The sequence below is a fragment of the Salvelinus fontinalis genome, chromosome 29 (assembly GCF_029448725.1).
Source record: "Salvelinus fontinalis isolate EN_2023a chromosome 29, ASM2944872v1, whole genome shotgun sequence".
In the NCBI taxonomy this organism is placed as follows: Eukaryota; Metazoa; Chordata; class Actinopteri; order Salmoniformes; family Salmonidae; genus Salvelinus; species Salvelinus fontinalis.
In genome coordinates this window covers 31,701,264-31,718,763 of record NC_074693.1, presented here as the reverse complement: position 1 = coordinate 31,718,763, position 17,500 = coordinate 31,701,264, and the positions used below count along the sequence as shown (strand labels likewise).

Genomic DNA, 17,500 nt, shown 5'->3' with positions numbered 1-17,500 from the left:
AAGAAATGACGTTGGTAGAAATGATGTCGGTAGAAAGATGTCGGTTGAATGATGTTGGTAGAAATGATGTTGGTAGAATGATGTTGGTAGAAATGATGTTGGTAGAATGATGTTGGTAGAAATGCTGTTGGTAGAATGATGTTGGTAGAAATGATGTTGGTAGAATGATGTTGGTAGAAATGATGTTGGTAGAATGATGTTGGTAGAATGATGTTGGTAGAATGATGTTGGTAGAAATGATGTTGGTAGAATGATGTTGGTAGAATGATGTTGGTAGAAATTATGTTGGTAGAATGATGTTGGTAGAAATTATGTTGGTAGAATGATGTTGGTAGAAATGATGTTGGTAGAATGATGTTGATAGAATGATGTTGGTAGAAATGATGTTGGTAGAAATGATGTTGGTAGAAATGATGTTGGTAGAATTATGTTGGTAGAAATGCTGTTGTTGGAAATATGTTGGTTGAAATGATGTTGGTAGAAAGATGTTGGTAGAATGATGTTGGTAGAATTATGTTGGTAGAAATGCTGTTGTTGGAAATATGTTGGTTGAAATGATGTTGGTAGAAAGATGTTGGTAGAATGATGTTGGTAGAATTATGTTGGTAGAATGATGTTGGTAGAATTATGTTGGTAGAAATGCTGTTGTTGGAAATATGTTGGTTGAAATGATGTTGGTAGAAAGATGTTGGTAGAATGATGTTGGTAGAATTTTGTTGGTAGAATTATGTTGGTAGAATGATGTTGATAGAAATGATGTTGGTAGAATGATGTTGGTAGAATGATGTTAGTAGAAATGATGTTAGTAGAAATGCTGTTGGTAGAATGATGTTGGTAGAAATGATGTTGGTAGAATGATGTTGGTAGAATGATGTTGGTAGAAATGCTGTTGGTAGAATGATGTTGGTAGAATGATGTTGGTAGAAATGATGTTAGTAGAAATGCTGTTGGTAGAATGATTTTGGTAGAATGATGTTGGTAGAAATGACATGGTAGAAATGATGTTGGTAGAATGATGTTGGTACCCCTGCACATTGACTCGGTAACAGTACCCCCTGTATATAGCCTTGTTTTTGTTATTATATTGTGTACTTTTTATCATTTTTGACATTAGTTTATTTGGTAAATCACGACTAAGGTCAGCTCTGCTAACAAACCTCTTACCCACTGGTCTCCACTAGTCCTCACGACAAAGGTCAGCTCTGCTAACAAACCTTTTACCCACTGGTCTACACTAGTCCTCACGACTAAGGTCGTCTCTGCTAACAAACATTTTACCCACTGGTCTCCACTAGTCCTCACGACTAAGTTCAGTTCTGCTAACAAACCTTTTACCCACTGGTCTCCACTAGGCCTCACGACTAAGGTCAGCTCTGATAAAAAAACATTTTACCCACTGGTCTCCACTAGTCCTCACGACTAAGGTAAGTTCTGCTAACAAACCTTTTACCCACTGGTCTCCACTAGTCCTCACGACAAGGTCATCTCTGCTAACAAACATTTTACCCACTGGTCTACACTAGTCCTCACGACTAAGGTCAGTTCTGCTAACAAACCTTTTACCCACTGGTCTACACTAGTCCTCACGACTAAGGTCAGTTCTGCTAACAAACCTTTGCCCCACTGGTCTCCACTAGTCCTCACGACTAAGGTCAGTTCTGCTAACAAACCTTTTACCCACTGGTCTCCACTAGTCCTCACGACTAAGGTCAGTTCTGCTAACAAACCTTTTACCCACTGGTCTCCACTAGTCCTCACGACTAAGGTCAGCTCTGCTAACAAACATTTTACCCACTGGTCTCCACTAGTCCTCACGACTAAGGTCAGTTCTGCTAACAAACCTTTTACCCCCTGGTCTACACTAGTCCTCAAGACTAAGGTAAGCTCTGCTAACAAACATTTTACCCACTGGTCTACTCTAGTCCTCACGACTAAGGTTAGCTCTGCTAACAAACCTTTTACCCAATGGTCTCCACTAGTCCTCACGACTAAGGTCAGCTCTGCTAACAAACCTTTTACCCACTGGTCTCCACTAGTCCTCACGACTAAGGTCAGCTCTGCTAAAAAACATTTTACCCACTGGTCTCCACTAGTCCTCACGACTAAGGTCAGTTCTGCTAAAAAAACATTTTACCCACTGGTCTCCACTAGTCCTCATGACTAAGGTCAGCTCTGCTAAAAATCATTTTACCCACTGGTCTCCACTAGTCCTCACGACTAAGGTCAGCTCTGCTAAAAAAACATTTTACCCACTGGTCTCCACTAGTCCTCACGACTAAGGTCAGCTCTGCTAAAAAAAAATTTACCCACTGGTCTACACTAGTCCTCACGACTAAGGTCAGCTCTGCTAACAAACCTTTTACCCACTGGTCTCCACTAGTCCTCACGACTAAGGTCAGCTCTGCTAACAAACATTTTACCCACTGGTCTATACTAGTCCTCACGACTAAGGTCAGCTCTGCTAACAAACATTTTACCCACTGGTCTACTCTAGTCCTCACGACTAAGGTCAGCTCTGCTAACAAACCTTTTACCACTGGTCTCCACTAGTCCTCACGACTAAGGTCAGCTCTGCTAATAAACATTTTACCCACTGGTCTCCACTAGTCCTCACGACTAAGGTCAGCTCTGCTAAAAAACATTTTACCCACTGGTCTCCACTAGTCCTCACGACTAAGGTCAGCTCTGCTAACAAACCTTTTACCCACTGGTCTCCACTAGTCCTCACGACTAAGGTCAGCTCTGCTAACAAACCTTTAACCCACTGGTCTCCACTAGTCCTCACGACTAAGTTCAGTTCTGCTAACAAACCTTTTACCCCCTGGTCTCCACTAGTCCTCACGACTAAGGTCAGCTCTGCTAACAAACCTTTTACCCACTGGTCTACACTAGTCCTCACGACTAAGGTCGTCTCTGCTAACAAACATTTTACCCACTGGTCTCCACTAGTCCTCACGACTAAGTTCAGTTCTGCTAACAAACCTTTTACCCACTGGTCTCCACTAGTCCTCACGACTAAGGTCAGCTCTGATAAAAAACATTTTACCCACTGGTCTCCACTAGTCCTCACGACTAAGGTCAGTTATGCTAACAAACCTTTTACCCACTGGTCTCCACTAGTCCTCACGACAAGGTCATCTCTGCTAACAAACATTTTACCCACTGGTCTACACTAGTCCTCACGACTAAGGTCAGTTCTGCTAACAAACCTTTTACCCACTGGTCTCCACTAATCCTCACGACAAGGTAATCTCTGCTAACAAACATTTTACCCACTGGTCTACACTAGCCCTCACGACTAAGGTCAGCTCTGCTAACAAACATTTTACCAACTGGTCTACACTAGTCCTCTTGACTAAGGTCAGTTCTGCTAACAAACCTTTTACCCACTGGTCTCCACTAGTCCTCACGACTAAGGTCAGTTCTGCTAACAAACATTTTACCCACTGGTCTCCACTAGTCCTCACGACTAAGGTCAGCTCTGCTAACAAACATTTTACCCACTGGTCTCCACTAGTCCCCACGACTAAGGTCAGTTCTGCTAACAAACCTTTACCTCCTGGTCTACACTAGTCCTCAAGACTAAGGTAAGCTCTGCTAACAAACATTTTACCCACTGGTCTACTCTAGTCCTCACGACTAAGGTTAGCTCTGCTAACAAACCTTTTACCCACTGGTCTCCACTAGTCCTCACGACTAAGGTCAGCTCTGCTAACAAACATTTTACCCACTGGTCTCCACTAGTCCTCACGACTAAGGTCAGCTCTGCTAAAAAACATTTTACCCACTGGTCTCCACTAGTCCTCACTTCTAAGGTCAGTTATGCTAAAAAACATTTTACCCACTGGTCTCCACTAGTCCTCACGACTAAGGTCAGCTCTGCTAAAAAACATTTTACCCACTGGTCTCCACTAGTCCTCACGACTAAGGTCAGCTCTGCTAACAAACATTTTACCCACTGGTCTCCACTAGTCCTCACGACTAAGGTCAGCTCTGCTAAAAAACATTTTACCCACTGGTCTACACTAGTCCTCACAACTAAGGTCAGCTCTGCTAACAAACCTTTTACCCACTGGTCTCCACTAGTCCTCACGACTAAGGTCAGCTCTGCTAACAAACATTTTACCCACTGGTCTATACTAGTCCTCACGACTAAGGTCAGCTCTGCTAAAAAACATTTTACCCACTGGTCTCCACTAGTCCTCACGACTAAGGTCAGCTCTGCTAACAAACATTTTACCCACTGGTCTACTCTAGTCCTCACGACTAAGGTCAGCTCTGCTAACAAACCTTTTACCACTGGTCTCCACTAGTCCTCACGACTAAGGTCAGCTCTGCTAATAAACATTTTACCCACTGGTCTCCACTAGTCCTCACGACTAAGGTCAGCTCTGCTAAAAAACATTTTACCCACTGGTCTCCACTAGTCCTCACGACTAAGGTCAGCTCTGCTAACAAACATTTTACCCACTGGTCTCCACTAGTCCTCACGACTAAGGTCAGCTCTGCTAACAAACATTTTACCCACTGGTCTACACTAGTCCTCACGACTAAGGTCAGTTCTGCTAACAAACCTTTTACCCACTGGTCTCCACTAGTCCTCACGACAAGGTCATCTCTGCTAACAAACATTTTACCCACTGGTCTCCACTAGTACTCACGACTAAGGTCAGTTCTGCTAACAAACATTTTACCCACTGGTCTCCACTAGTCCTCACGACTAAGGTCAGCTCTGCTAACAAACCTTTTACCCACTGGTCTCCACTAGTCCTCACGACTAAGGTCAGTTCTGCTAACAAACATTTTACCCACTGGTCTACTCTAGTCCTCACGACTAAGGTCAGCTCTGCTAACAAACCTTTTACCCACTGGTCTCCACTAGTCCTCACGACTAAGGTCAGTTCTGCTAACAAACCTTTTACCCACTGGTCTCCACTAGTCCTCACGACAAGGTCATCTCTGCTAACAAACATTTTAACACTGGTCTCCACTAGTCCTCACGACTAAGGTCAGCTCTGCTAAAAAACATTTTACCCACTGGTCTCCACTAGTCCTCACGACTAAGGTCAGCTCTGCTAACAAACCTTTTACCCACTGGTCTCCACTAGTCCTCACGACTAAGGTCAGTTCTGCTAACAAACATTTTACCCACTGGTCTACACTAGTCCTCACGACTAAGGCCAAACACAATGTTTGGGAAGGCTTTCTTGTCAATATCCATCATATCCCATTCATAAAACTAGATCATGTATTTTTGCAGTGTGGCTCTCAGATGTTAAGAACAGGGCGTTGTGTCAGCTCTGTATATGACATGTATATGTGCAGTACATCACTCAAACAGTACAGTAGCACCTACCTGCGTAGTACAGTGGGATGTGGAGCACAAAGCATCAGTATAGTCCTGTTGGGAACCAATGGAAGGCTGTGTATCTATTTACTCTGTCTCACAGGCTGTGTACAGGGATGGTATCCGATAGGCTGGCAGGCTGGGAGACAGAGAGGGAAACAACCCTGGAGGCTTATGGGGATCTGTTTGTGTTTCACAGTGTTTTCCAGCCAGGTGCCTTTGTTAAATCAGTGTGGTACTGGAAGTGGAGTGGGAGTGGCACTTCATTTGGAGATACTTGAGAGAGTTATTATTTCTGTCGTCTTTTTCGATGGCACTTGTACTTGAAATGGTGAAAAAGACGCTATGGGAGCTTTGCAAATGGAATTGGCAGTGCTGAAAGACTCCTCGTGTTCTGAATAATAGAGAATTGTGAGCTCAAAGTAGAGCCAGACACACACACAGCCGAGCCCAGCTGGGGAGAGAAACAGCCTGTCTTGCTTTCCCATGTGCATGGCTGCGCATGCATGCCTGTGTGTTTACATTGAAGAAGTGCATCTGTTACTCATTGTGTATTTATTATTACTTGTATTATTACTGTATTGTTGGAAAGTAAGCATTTCACTGTTAGTCTACACCTGTTGTATTCGAAGCATGTGACAAATATAATATGATTAGGTTTTTTGATCTGTTGGGTCAGCTTGGTATGAGAGCGGTCTGAGGTGGGTCTGGTCTGATAATTGAGTGGTGACAGATTGATGCCAAAGCTGCTAGATAGACGTTCACAGGCTGCCGGAATACCGATTTTATGGGTAAATCACAGGGCCCAGACCTGTCATAAACAATGTCACTGATGAATGGAAGTATCTCTGACCATCTTTACTGACGTCATATTCATGACCAGCTGTAATAACAAGCTAAAATAACAGGGTCTGGGGGCCCACTATGTGTAATAGAGAAAATATATATGGTGTGAACATCCACAAGAATCAACAGGTGTTGGGTACGTGAAATGACTAAAAACACCTGCTACATTGCCTGCATCCAGTGCTCCCTGTTGGTCAGTGAGATAGAGATGAAACGATATCCTGGGCATCCTACTCAAAATTAGATCACTGTGTCTCTGCATGAAAAGACCAGAAAAAATACCTTCAAGGCAAATCCTACTGCTACAGTCCCTGTCCTCCTCCTGGGATATAGAGATCTTTGATACGATGCCAGTAAGGCCTTCATTCACACAGAGGCTGAGGAGTTAAGAGGCTGAGAGGCTGAGGGGCTGAGGGGCTGAGGGGCTCTGAGACTGAGAGACTGAGGGGCTGAGAGGCTGCGAGGCTGAGGCTCATCACCCAGTGTCCTCCCCCATGTTTAACCTCTCCCTGCTGGGTGAGAGGATCAGAAACAGGGGTCTCTCTCCTGACAGCTGTTCTAGGGCAGGCGTATGTGCTCTCTCCTGACAGCTGTTCTAGGGCAGGCGTGTGTGCTCTCTCCTGACAGCTGTTCTAGGGCAGGCGTGTGTGCCCTCTCCTGACAGCTGGTCTAGGGCAGGCGTGTGTGCTCTCTCCTGACAGCTGTTCTAGGGCAGGCGTGTGTGCCCTCTCCTGACAGCTGTTCTAGGGCAGGCGTGTGTGCTCTCTCCTGACAGCTGTTCTAGGGCAGGCGTGTGTGCCCACTTCTCCACCATACGGAGGCCAGGGGCCGAGGGGCCGAGGTGCTGAGAGTCGAGGGGCCGGGGGTCGAGGGGCCGAGGTGCTGAGAGTCGAGGGGCCGGGGGTCGAGGGACCGAGAGGCTGTGAGGGGTCGAGGGGCCGGGGGTTGAGGGACCGAGAGGCTGTGAGGGGACGAGGGGCCGGGGGTCGAGGGACCGAGAGGCTGTGAGAGGTCGAGGGGCCGGGGGTCGAGGGACCGAGAGGCTGTGAGGGGTCGAGAGGCTGGGGGGCCGGGTCAAAAGGGGCCGAGGGGGCGACGGGCCATCGGGGGGCGGGGGACGAAGTTCAGGGGCTCCTGCCTCACTCCCTGCTCACATTAAAGTCACTTCTAATCACTGCGGGACTTAGCCAATGATGTGCTCATCAAATAACACATTTCAAAAAGGCATCTTAAAAGGCCTGAGGGCCAAGTGGCAATAAGAGATTTGTATGTGGATGAAAGGGAACCGTGCAACCTTGCATTAGAATAGAGAGGGGATGGATCATTGGGATCGCCAGTTAAATCAGCAGCGCACAAGGGAGAGAGAGAACGAGAGAGAGAGATAGAGACAACAAGAGAGAGAGACAAGAGAGAGAGAAAAGAGAGAGAGAAAGAGAGAGAGAGATGAGAGAGAGAGAGAGAAAAGAGAGAGAGAGTGAAGAAGAGAGAGAGAAAATGAGAGAGACAAGGGATTAAGGGAGAGAGGATTGACTCCCTTTTAGTCATGCTTTTTGTACTCTATCACAGCTCTCCAAAAAGAATAAGTGAACAAATACATTTTTTAACAAAGGCAGGGCTCTTGAAGTGGAGGCCCGTGGGGGCCATGAGGTGGCTCCATTGTGGGTTAGGGCGCAGGGAAGCCACAACGCGCCCACCCTCGCCCCCACTCTGCTCCCCACAACTCCTCCTCAAACAGAACATGCCTGCACATGAGCTTTGATATGTGCTAGAAAGCCTTAGAACAGCAGCAAAGGGAAACGGTAATGTTCCACACATCCCAGACACATGCCCTCCTCTCTGAAGTTGGTGTGATGGACACATTGTGACAAAGTTGGCCCATAGTAACTTCCTGCTTGTGCTGAATGCAGCCAGAATACCTCAATATACTGGAGGAATTTGACAGTAACAAGACCTCACAAAGAAAACAAGAGCTATTGATTTTCCATATGACATATAGCCTCTGTAACCACAATAATACAGGAAACAAACAATGATGGGAATCTTTAAAACACTTCGGGGCAATGAAATTGAAAATATTTTTTAGCCAAAGAATATGTTTAATCTCGGTCCTCACAACGGCCCCTAAAGAATTAACTTTGTGCTTGTGTGTGTTTGGGTGTGTGTCCATGCCGAAACATATTGCTGTGTATAATTCAATTATTTATCGAAATATGGTAATGATGTACATTTCTTATCCTGAAAATGGGGCGTCCTTTATCTTCCAGCTGCATTGTTTGCTTGCTGTCTGTTGTTGTTATTGTTTCTATCTATGCATGGATTTGCTGTGTTTGGACACACACACACACACACACACACACACACACACACACACACACACACACACACACACACACACACACACAGTTTCAGTCAGCAGAAGAGAGGAGGGGTGTGTCCAGGGATGTCTCTTAGGGGGACTCTGAATGTTAGGGAAATATATTGGAGCACACAGGGACGGTGGATAACATTGCTAACATGGCAAAATTACACACACTCACACACCTCATCAGACCCAATTTAGAAAGTCAGTTTGGGATCAGGAGACCAATTATGTTCATTATTTCCCTCGATCATTTCCCTCTCATTTGCTCTTTCGCTTGTTTTTCCTCATCCTTTTTTAACTGTGTTTGCGTTTTGCATATTTTGGTGGTGAGTGTATTGCACAACACAAAATGACCCACAACTTTTGGAAAACACTTTAGACCTACTTGTCTGTACTAGATTGATGTTAGTACAGTTTGTGGTTTAAATATGCAGATGTATTATCTTAATTTGATCACCCTGTTGCAGGAGAACTTTCCTATAATGCAAACTGTATCCAAACTGATACAACGAGAAGATTGAAATACTGCTCATTATCCTTAGTCCTAATGCTAGCTAGCAGTAGCCACAGCAGCCATTATGGAATGTCATGTTACATTGAACAACAAAGAAGTTGATTTGCTGATACTGCCATTACTGAATGGCTGTGGTGGCTACTGCTGGCTCACATGAGGATGAAAAAGGCCGTTTTCCGGGAAAACAAGCAGTATTTAAATCTTCTTAAGTGTATCAGCTTGGATAAAGGTCAAATTTGGAATACAGTGGCATATCCCATCCCTGCATTGAGGTACGTTTTCTGACCAATATCTCACTCCGGCTCCGCTGTGTCTAACCATGATGGTGTTCCGACTCCAGTGCAGCTCAGAGTAAACAAGCGTAATGGCAGGGGTCGGAATCTTCTGAATGCTGTCAAAGGTTTCCTCTGCTTTGTACATTCGATAATTAAACCCTCCCGGAAAATTCACTGGGTCTCACTGGGTCTCAATGTTTTAGGCCTACATTCCCCCAATGATCCCCAGGATAAGAGAGTGCTGAACAAATTACTTGCTTTGCCTCTTAGTAATATACAGTTGAAGTCGGAAGTTTACATGCACTTAGGTTGGAGTCATTAAAACTAGTTTTTTAACCACTCCACAAATGTCTTGTTAACAAAGTATAGTTTTGGCAAGTCGGTTAGGACATTTACTTCGTGCATGACACAAGCTATTTTTCCTACAATTGTTCACAGACAGATTATTTCACTTATAATTCATTGTATCACAATTCCAGTGGGTCAGAAGTTACATAGACTAAGTTGACTGTGTCTTTAAACAGCTTGGAAACTCCAGAAAATTATGTCATGGCTTTAGAAGCTTCTGATAGGCTAATTGACATAATTTAAGTCAATTGGAGGTGTACCTGTGGATGTATTTCAAGGCCTACCTTCAAATGCAGTGCCTCTTTGCTTGACATCATTGGAAAATCAAAAGAAATCAGCCAAGACCTCAGAAAAAATTGTACACCTCCACAGTCTGGTTCATCCTTGGGAGCAATTTCCAAACGCCTGAAGGTGCCACGTTCATCTGTACAAAGAATAGTACGCAAGTATAAACACAATGGGACCACACAGCCGTCATACCGCTCAGGAAGGAGCTGCATTCTGTCTTCTATAGAGGAACGTACTTTGTTGTGTAAAGTGCAAATCAATCCCAGAACAACAGCAAAGGACCATGTGAATATGCTGGAGGAAACAGGTACAAAAGCATCTATATCCACAGTAAAACAAGTCCTATATCGACATAATCTGAAAGGCCGGTCAGCAAGGAAGAAGCCACTGCTCCAAAACCGCCATTAAAAAAGCCAGACTACATTTTGCAACTGCACATTGGGACAAATATTGTACTTTTTGGAGAAGTGTCCTCTGGTCTGATGAAACAAAAATAGAACCGTTTGGCCATAATGACCATCGTTATGTTTGGAGGAAAAAGGTGGAGGCTTGCAAGTCGAAGAACACCATCCCAACCGTGAAGCACGAGGGTGGCAGCATCATGTTGTGGGGGTGCTTTGCTGCAGGAAGGACTGGTGCACTTCACAAAATAGATGGCATTATGAGGAAAGAAAATAATGTGGATATATTGAAGCAACATCTCAATACATCAGTCAGGAAGTTAAAGCTTGGTCGCAATGCGTCTTCCAAATGGACAATGACCCCAAGCATACTTCCAAAGTTGTGGCAAAATGGTTTAAGGACAACAAAGTCAGGGTATTGGAGTGGCCATAACAAAGCCTTGACCTCAAACCTGTAGAAAATGTGTGGGCAGAACTGAAAAAGCGTGTGCGAGCAATGAGGCCTACAAACCTGACTCAGTTACACCAGCTCTGTCAAGAGGAATGTGCCAAACTTCGCCCAACTTATTATGGGAAGCTTGTGGAAGGCTACCCAAAATGTTTGACCCAAGTTAAACAATTTAAAGGCAATGCTACCACATACGAATTTAGTGTAGGTAAACTTCTCACCCACTGGGAATGTGATGAAAGAAATTAAAGCTGAAATAAATAATTATCTCTACTATTATTCTGACATTTCACATTAAAATAAAAGTGATGATCCTAATTGACCTAAAACAGGGAATTTTTACGAGGATTAAATGTCAGGAATTGTGAAAAACTGAGTTTAAATGTAGTTGGCTCAGGTGTATGTAATATTCCGACTTCAACTGTATATGTATGAGTGTAGAAAACATGAGGAACACATTCCTAATATTGAATTGCACCCCCTTTTGCCCTAAGAACAGTCTCAATTCATCAGGGCATAGACTCTACAAGTTGTCGAAAGCGTTCCATAGGGATGCTGGCCCATGTAGACTCCAATGCTTCCCGCAGTTGTGTCAAGTTGGCTGGATGTCCTTTGTGTGGTGGACCATTCTTGAAACATACAGTGAACTGTTGAGTGTGAAAAACACAGCACCATTGTAGTTCTTGACACACTCTAACCAGTGTGCCTGGCACCTATTACCATACCCTGATCAAAGGCACTTAAATCTTTTGTCTTGGCCATTCACCCTCTGAATGGCACACACATAATCCATGTCTCAATTGTCTCAAGGATGAAAAATCCTTATTTAACCTGTCTCCTCCCCTTCATCAACACTGATTGAAATGGATTAAACAAGTGACATCAACAAGGGATCCTAGCATTCACCTGGATTCACCTGGTCAGTCTATGTCATGGAAAGAGAAGGTGTCCTAATGTTTTGTCCACTCAGTGTATGTCCTATTAGGCCTAGTTAAGTAATAGTTCACTGAATGTCCAAAATCTAAAATCAATGAGTATGCCTCTTTTGATTGAATGATTTGAATCTCATTCACACCCTTCTGCTCATGCACAATTACCCTAAGGACGAGGTATATGTCGATTAGACTAATATCTCAAAGCAACATGAAATCCTACATCAAGTCCCCATCTTCATACAGCCTAGATAGGCATGGGAGTCATGCATTTGCATTGTCAATGATATGAAGGTTCAACAAGAGAACAATGATAAATATAGTGACCATGAAATCATGCTGGGTAGATTCTCTTCAATTAAAGGTCTCTATGATGTGGGAACTGTGGGGATATCCACTCATAGAGCATGCAATGGACATATAGGATTATGACACATGATGTGCATGTAAAGGTTATAGGCAACTGCAGGATGTAGTATCAGCTATGAAATGCAATGAGATGCTCCAATATGATTTTTGTTAAGTACCAATGGAAATATTTGAAACTAGTCAGTGATAAGATATGGAATGAAATTCTATACATATATTTATATTTTATTTATATTTCATTTCTGGGAGGATATCTTGTACACCAAATATCCCATTGGCAGTTAAGCGCATTCAATGTGTTGAGAAGCCAGAAACAGTCACTTGGTTTAACAAACACAAATACAAAATAAGGATAAACCATAAAATAATGAACCGCATGTATATAACATACAAAAGAATCCCATGCCTACACAGTAGGTAACTACAACATTCCAACTTGAAGTCGTGGATATTTACATTTAGAGTTATAAAAATATAGTTTATAATTTCTCTCTTTTGCTTCCATTCTAAAGAAATGAAGCAGTGTCCTCATATCATCACGCCCCTTTCTGTACTTCTTCAGAGTCTGAGCACGACTTACGTTCTGTAACAAAAATATCCCTTCAACCCTTAAGGCGAGACACAAGGCATCTTCTCTCGTACGCAGACGTGTCACAATATCAGCAAGGCTTCACAAAAAGGCACCAAAAACAGGAACGGGGGTTTTGTTTTTAGATTTTTTTACGTGAAGTTTTTTTGTCCACATAACAGACTGATATGTCACATGATGTGAGCAAGAGAAAGATAGTACCAGTGGATGATATTTACAAAACAATAGAAACTAACATCACTCTTAACACATGCTGGAATACTTAAGTGCGTATTTCGTCATCAAACAAAGTCAAAAACGTATCACATCATTGTCATCACAACAGAGAAAGTATTAGAAAAGAAAATATGGCCCTGCTCACTTAAAATAATACAATGCAATTATGCAAAAAAAATTCACATCAGTGGTACCAAATAATATAAAAAAATAACAAAACATGGCACAAGTACAATATACATATAACGTCTCTTAGTGCCTGTTCAGTCTGTCTGTCTCTTAGTGCCTTAGTACCAGGACGACTGGCAATGTTCAGTTTGTCTGTCTGTCTCTTAGTGCCTTAGTACCAGGACGACTGGCAATGTTCAGTTTGTCTGTCTGTCTCTTAGTGCCTTAGTACCAGGACGACTGGCAATGTTCAGTTTGTCTGTCTGTCTCTTAGTGCCTTAGTACCAGGACGACTGGCAATGTTCAGTTTGTCTGTCTGTCTCTATGTTTTCATTCATAAGAACGACCAACCTGTCTTTACCTGTTTCAACTATGGCTCGAGAAAGTCTCGTATGCCTCGTTTTAAGCCCTGCATGTGCTTTACCAACTGAGAGGAGAAAATCCTTTCTCGTGTTCTATATTGTCTTTGCCCGGTCCTTGACCTGTGTTTTGATCTCTTCTTCAGGTGAATCTGAGGATTCACTGAACAGAGCTTGCAGAGGGAGCAGGCCAAAAAGTGCTTTTCAGAAAGGGAATATGTCTTTTGATGCTGATTTCTCCCCTCAAAGAGACTGTATGGGGTGGTGGGGAGGAGGAAAGAATAAAAATTATATTTTCTCTTGCTTAGCAGATCTCGATGGTCCTTGGGGAGAGTGTGGAATGCATGTCTGATAGCGGGGTGGGGACCGGAGAGGAGTAGATGGAGGCTACGGAGGAGGGGAAGGAGGAGACCATGGAGGACTGAAAAGTACTGGACATGGACATGGAGACAGAGGGGTAGGTGGTGGCGATGGAGGGAGAGGGGTACGAGGTGGCGATTGAGGGAGAGGGGTACGAGGTATGGACCGGAGAGGAGTAGCAGGATGTGACTGGAGAGGGGTAGGAGGAGACTGAGGAGGGGGCTGATACTGGTGCTTCTGCCACCGCCCCGGCCACCCCGCCCTTCTCCGCCTTCTTATCCTTTTGCCTCAGGTGGATCTTGGTGTGCCTCTTCCTCTCATCGCTGCGGGCGAACTTGCGTCCACAGATCTCGCAGGCGAAGGGCTTCTCGCCAGTGTGCGTGCGAATGTGCGTGGTCAGGTGGTCGCTGCGGCTGAAGTTGCGCATGCAGATCCGGCACTGGAAGGGCTTCTGGCCCGTGTGGATGCGGATGTGGCGCGTCAGCTCATCGGAGCGGGAGAAGCGGCGGTCGCACGTTTCCACAGGGCAGGCATAAGGCCTCTCGTGGGGTGGTGTCTTGCTGGGCCGGTTGGGGTACTTGCGCATGCGGCTCGGCTTGATCAGCTGGGACTGGTAGACACTCTTCAAGTCCTGGGAGCCTGTCTGGGTGGCAAAGGCTTTGATGGTGGAGAGGGGAGTGAGGGAGGGCTGGCCAGACCCGTTCTGGAAGGGCTTCTGATCCTGTAGCAGGCTTATCTCCCCCTGCTGCTGGGGGAATAGGTAGTCAGGGATCATGGGAACAGGAAAGCTGGAGCCACACGACTTGCCGTTGGAGTAGGTTGGCGGGGGGTACTGGAGCAACCCCCCCGCGGGGATAGAGAAGCCCTGGCCCTGGTCAGAGAAGATGTCAGAGCTGGTGCTGGAGTACGTAGGAGCAGCTGAGTAGATGGGGATATTCTCACTGTGGTGGACAGAGCAGCTCAGACTGGAGCTCTGAGAGGAAATGGTGACGGAGGAGATAGAGGACGGGGACGAGGAAGAGGTGCCAGTCTGAGAGACGGAAGAGGGCGGGGCGGAGGTGGAGGGGGTGTTGATCCCCACCAGCCCGCTGACCAGGCTGAAAAGGGGCTCGGCCCACAGGCTGTTGCTGCAGTTGGTGGCTGGCTCCAGGGTGAAGCGGCCAGTGTAGGAGATGGGAGGCAGCCGCTGGGTAGAGTAGCTCTGCTCCCCCATCGACTTTTCACAGTTCATGGAGATATCAGGTAACGTATCTGCAGAGAGAGAGAGCGATAGAGAGGGCACATTAATCAACCTGTAATATGCTGGAGGGAGAGAGAGAGGAGGAGGGAATCGGGAGGGAGGGAGGCAGAGGGGAATCCTGCCAGAGATGTGGACAGGGTTGCCCCTTTCCTCTCTAACAGCAGCAGGTTCCTACGCAGAGCAGGAGAACCTCCCTCCCTCCCAGCAACCCCAGCTCTTTCCCACCCCTAAACTCCCACACCAGCCATTTCCTCCACTAACCAAAAGATAGATGAGAGCTGTCGTGCAAGTCAGGCCAAGTCATCTGCATGCATGCATTTAAATATATATATAAATATTTCTGTTACGCATTCGCACAAGCACACACATGCATGCACGTAGGCACACACACACACCAAGCTCTTGAAGTCAGCCACAAGGCCAAAGGCAATTGATTACTGAAACTGCAGTTCAGCTGGTTTTAAGAATGCAATTAAAATTGAGCTCTAGACGTTCTAAAAGGTATGCAATGAGTGAACCACGCTCAAGTCCAAATACCATTCAATAGTGATGAAGAGCTACAATTGAATTTATACAATTCTACATTTCAGAGTTTTGTATTTCCAATCAATATAAATTAAACTTCATTATTACAATGAATTTCTTTATTTTTAAAAACTCCATATCAAACCATCATGAGAATTATACATTTATCTCATTCAAAGAACATATCCATCATATTTACAGTCTTCTCTCTAAGTTGAATTTGAATTAAGATTTACCAGGTGAACATAAATACTGATTTAAGTTCTGCAACAACTGTTTCATGCCATGCATTCTGCTACTGCACACAGCAAAGCAGCAGCTGTCTATCATACATTACAGTAAAGTAATTCCACCCAGCAATATAACAAGGAGATCATCTTACCTCCAGCAAGGTGGTCATATTGCTCTCCTTGCTCCCCCGATCCGAAGCCTGCTCCCTCGGGCGCTGATGCAGAGAGGAAGGGGGTCCCAGCGGTGCTCAGCATCATCATCTCCTCCAGCTTGGGGTAGTTATCCATGGGAGAGTGGGGGAAGCTGAGGGGGTCTGAGATCTGCAGGGCTGGAAGGAGCATCTCTGTCTTGGTTGCAGCCATTCTCCAGAAAAGTGGACCTGTAGGGGCCTGAGGCTGTGCTGGAGGCTGAAAATGAGTGCAGCGAAGCTGGGCAGAGTGGAGTCACCAGTCCACCTCAGAGAGCAGGGTCAGACTGCTACTGCTGCTGAGGATGAGGATATATTCTCTTCTGTTTCTTTCACTCTTTCTTCTGGTTCTTCAAAAGTCTTCTTGTATTTTTCTTCCTTTTGTCCAAGATGAGTAAAATCCACTTTTTTATTTTCTATCAGAAAATATTATTCAGATCAGATCAGACCCTTTTACTCATTCCCTAAAACAGATGATAATAGTCATGAATATATGTTGGGTTTTTTCACTGGTTGAATCCAACTAGGGTGCTGCCCTTTTGGATAATGTGTTGTTGTTGTTGTTTTGAATTCACCGTCTACTTTCTCTGTCAAATGTTTTCGGTTAGGGAGATAGCGCAGTATGTGTGTGAGTATGTCTATCCTGCTCTTACGTTAACTGTTCTGGGCACTGAGGGCTCTCTTTCCTGCGCAGAGAATTCCGACTCCTTTATATACCCTCTCACCATGACGTAGATGTCCATATATGGAGTGGAGGAAGCCCATATTTAGGCACTGCAGCGGAGGACACATGACATTAGCCTGGGGAAAAAGCGGAGAGGAGAGACTTTATATTGAGCCAGTGCAATAAATCGCGGGAAGACACCAGCTCTTCCTCAGCCCTGAATCGATGCATCTTCATATGAGAATCCCTGCTAGAGAAGAGGCGTAATTCTTGCTCTCTCCCCAATGGCCCGTAGTTTAGATTCGGATTTCCCATCTGTGCAGCAGGCTGCACGCTTTCCGGAAAACCCTGCTCCGCCATTCCATGTAAGGTAGTAACTACACAAGGACTTATTCCGGTGGGATTCCATTTCCTTGCCCATATTTGGAGCTTCCTGAGGTAGCGCTGATCGGCGCTTGGCAGCAGTGAAATGAGAGAGGTTGGAGAGCAGCTCAAGCATAGTGCTCTGATCCGTACAATAAGTACTGTCAGCCCTATCCTCCCTCCATAACGCAGCCTCACCCAAACCAGCAACGAAAACACTGTAGCCTTAATTTTAGATAGAAGCAGAGACAATTCAGCTTTTAAATGATCTAAATGGAAATGTAATGAAAAGAGCAACTCGTTTATGGGTCTCAGTTGTGTTGTGTTAATGCATTTGCAGTTTGCATCAACACATGAGAGCACAAAAACAGCCTCATAAAGTATATTCATAAAAAATTGATAGCTAATAATGTTATCAACCTTGCATTTTAAGATGGGGGCATCAATTTAATACATTCGCTCATTCAT

At 44.8% G+C, this 17,500-nt stretch overlaps 1 protein-coding gene across 1 annotated transcript; it reads right to left on the bottom strand.

Annotated features, from left to right (window-relative positions):
• Positions 1-12,317: 12,317 nt before the first annotated feature.
• Positions 12,318-16,965, bottom strand: LOC129827835 (early growth response protein 1-like). Its single transcript, XM_055889060.1, has 2 exons — positions 15,970-16,965; positions 12,318-15,073 (listed from the first exon to the last, which is right to left on the bottom strand). The coding sequence occupies exons 1-2, from the start codon at positions 16,178-16,180 to the stop codon at positions 13,767-13,769; spliced, it is 1,518 nt and encodes a 505-aa protein (XP_055745035.1). The 5' UTR covers positions 16,181-16,965; the 3' UTR covers positions 12,318-13,766.
• Positions 16,966-17,500: the final 535 nt, after the last annotated feature.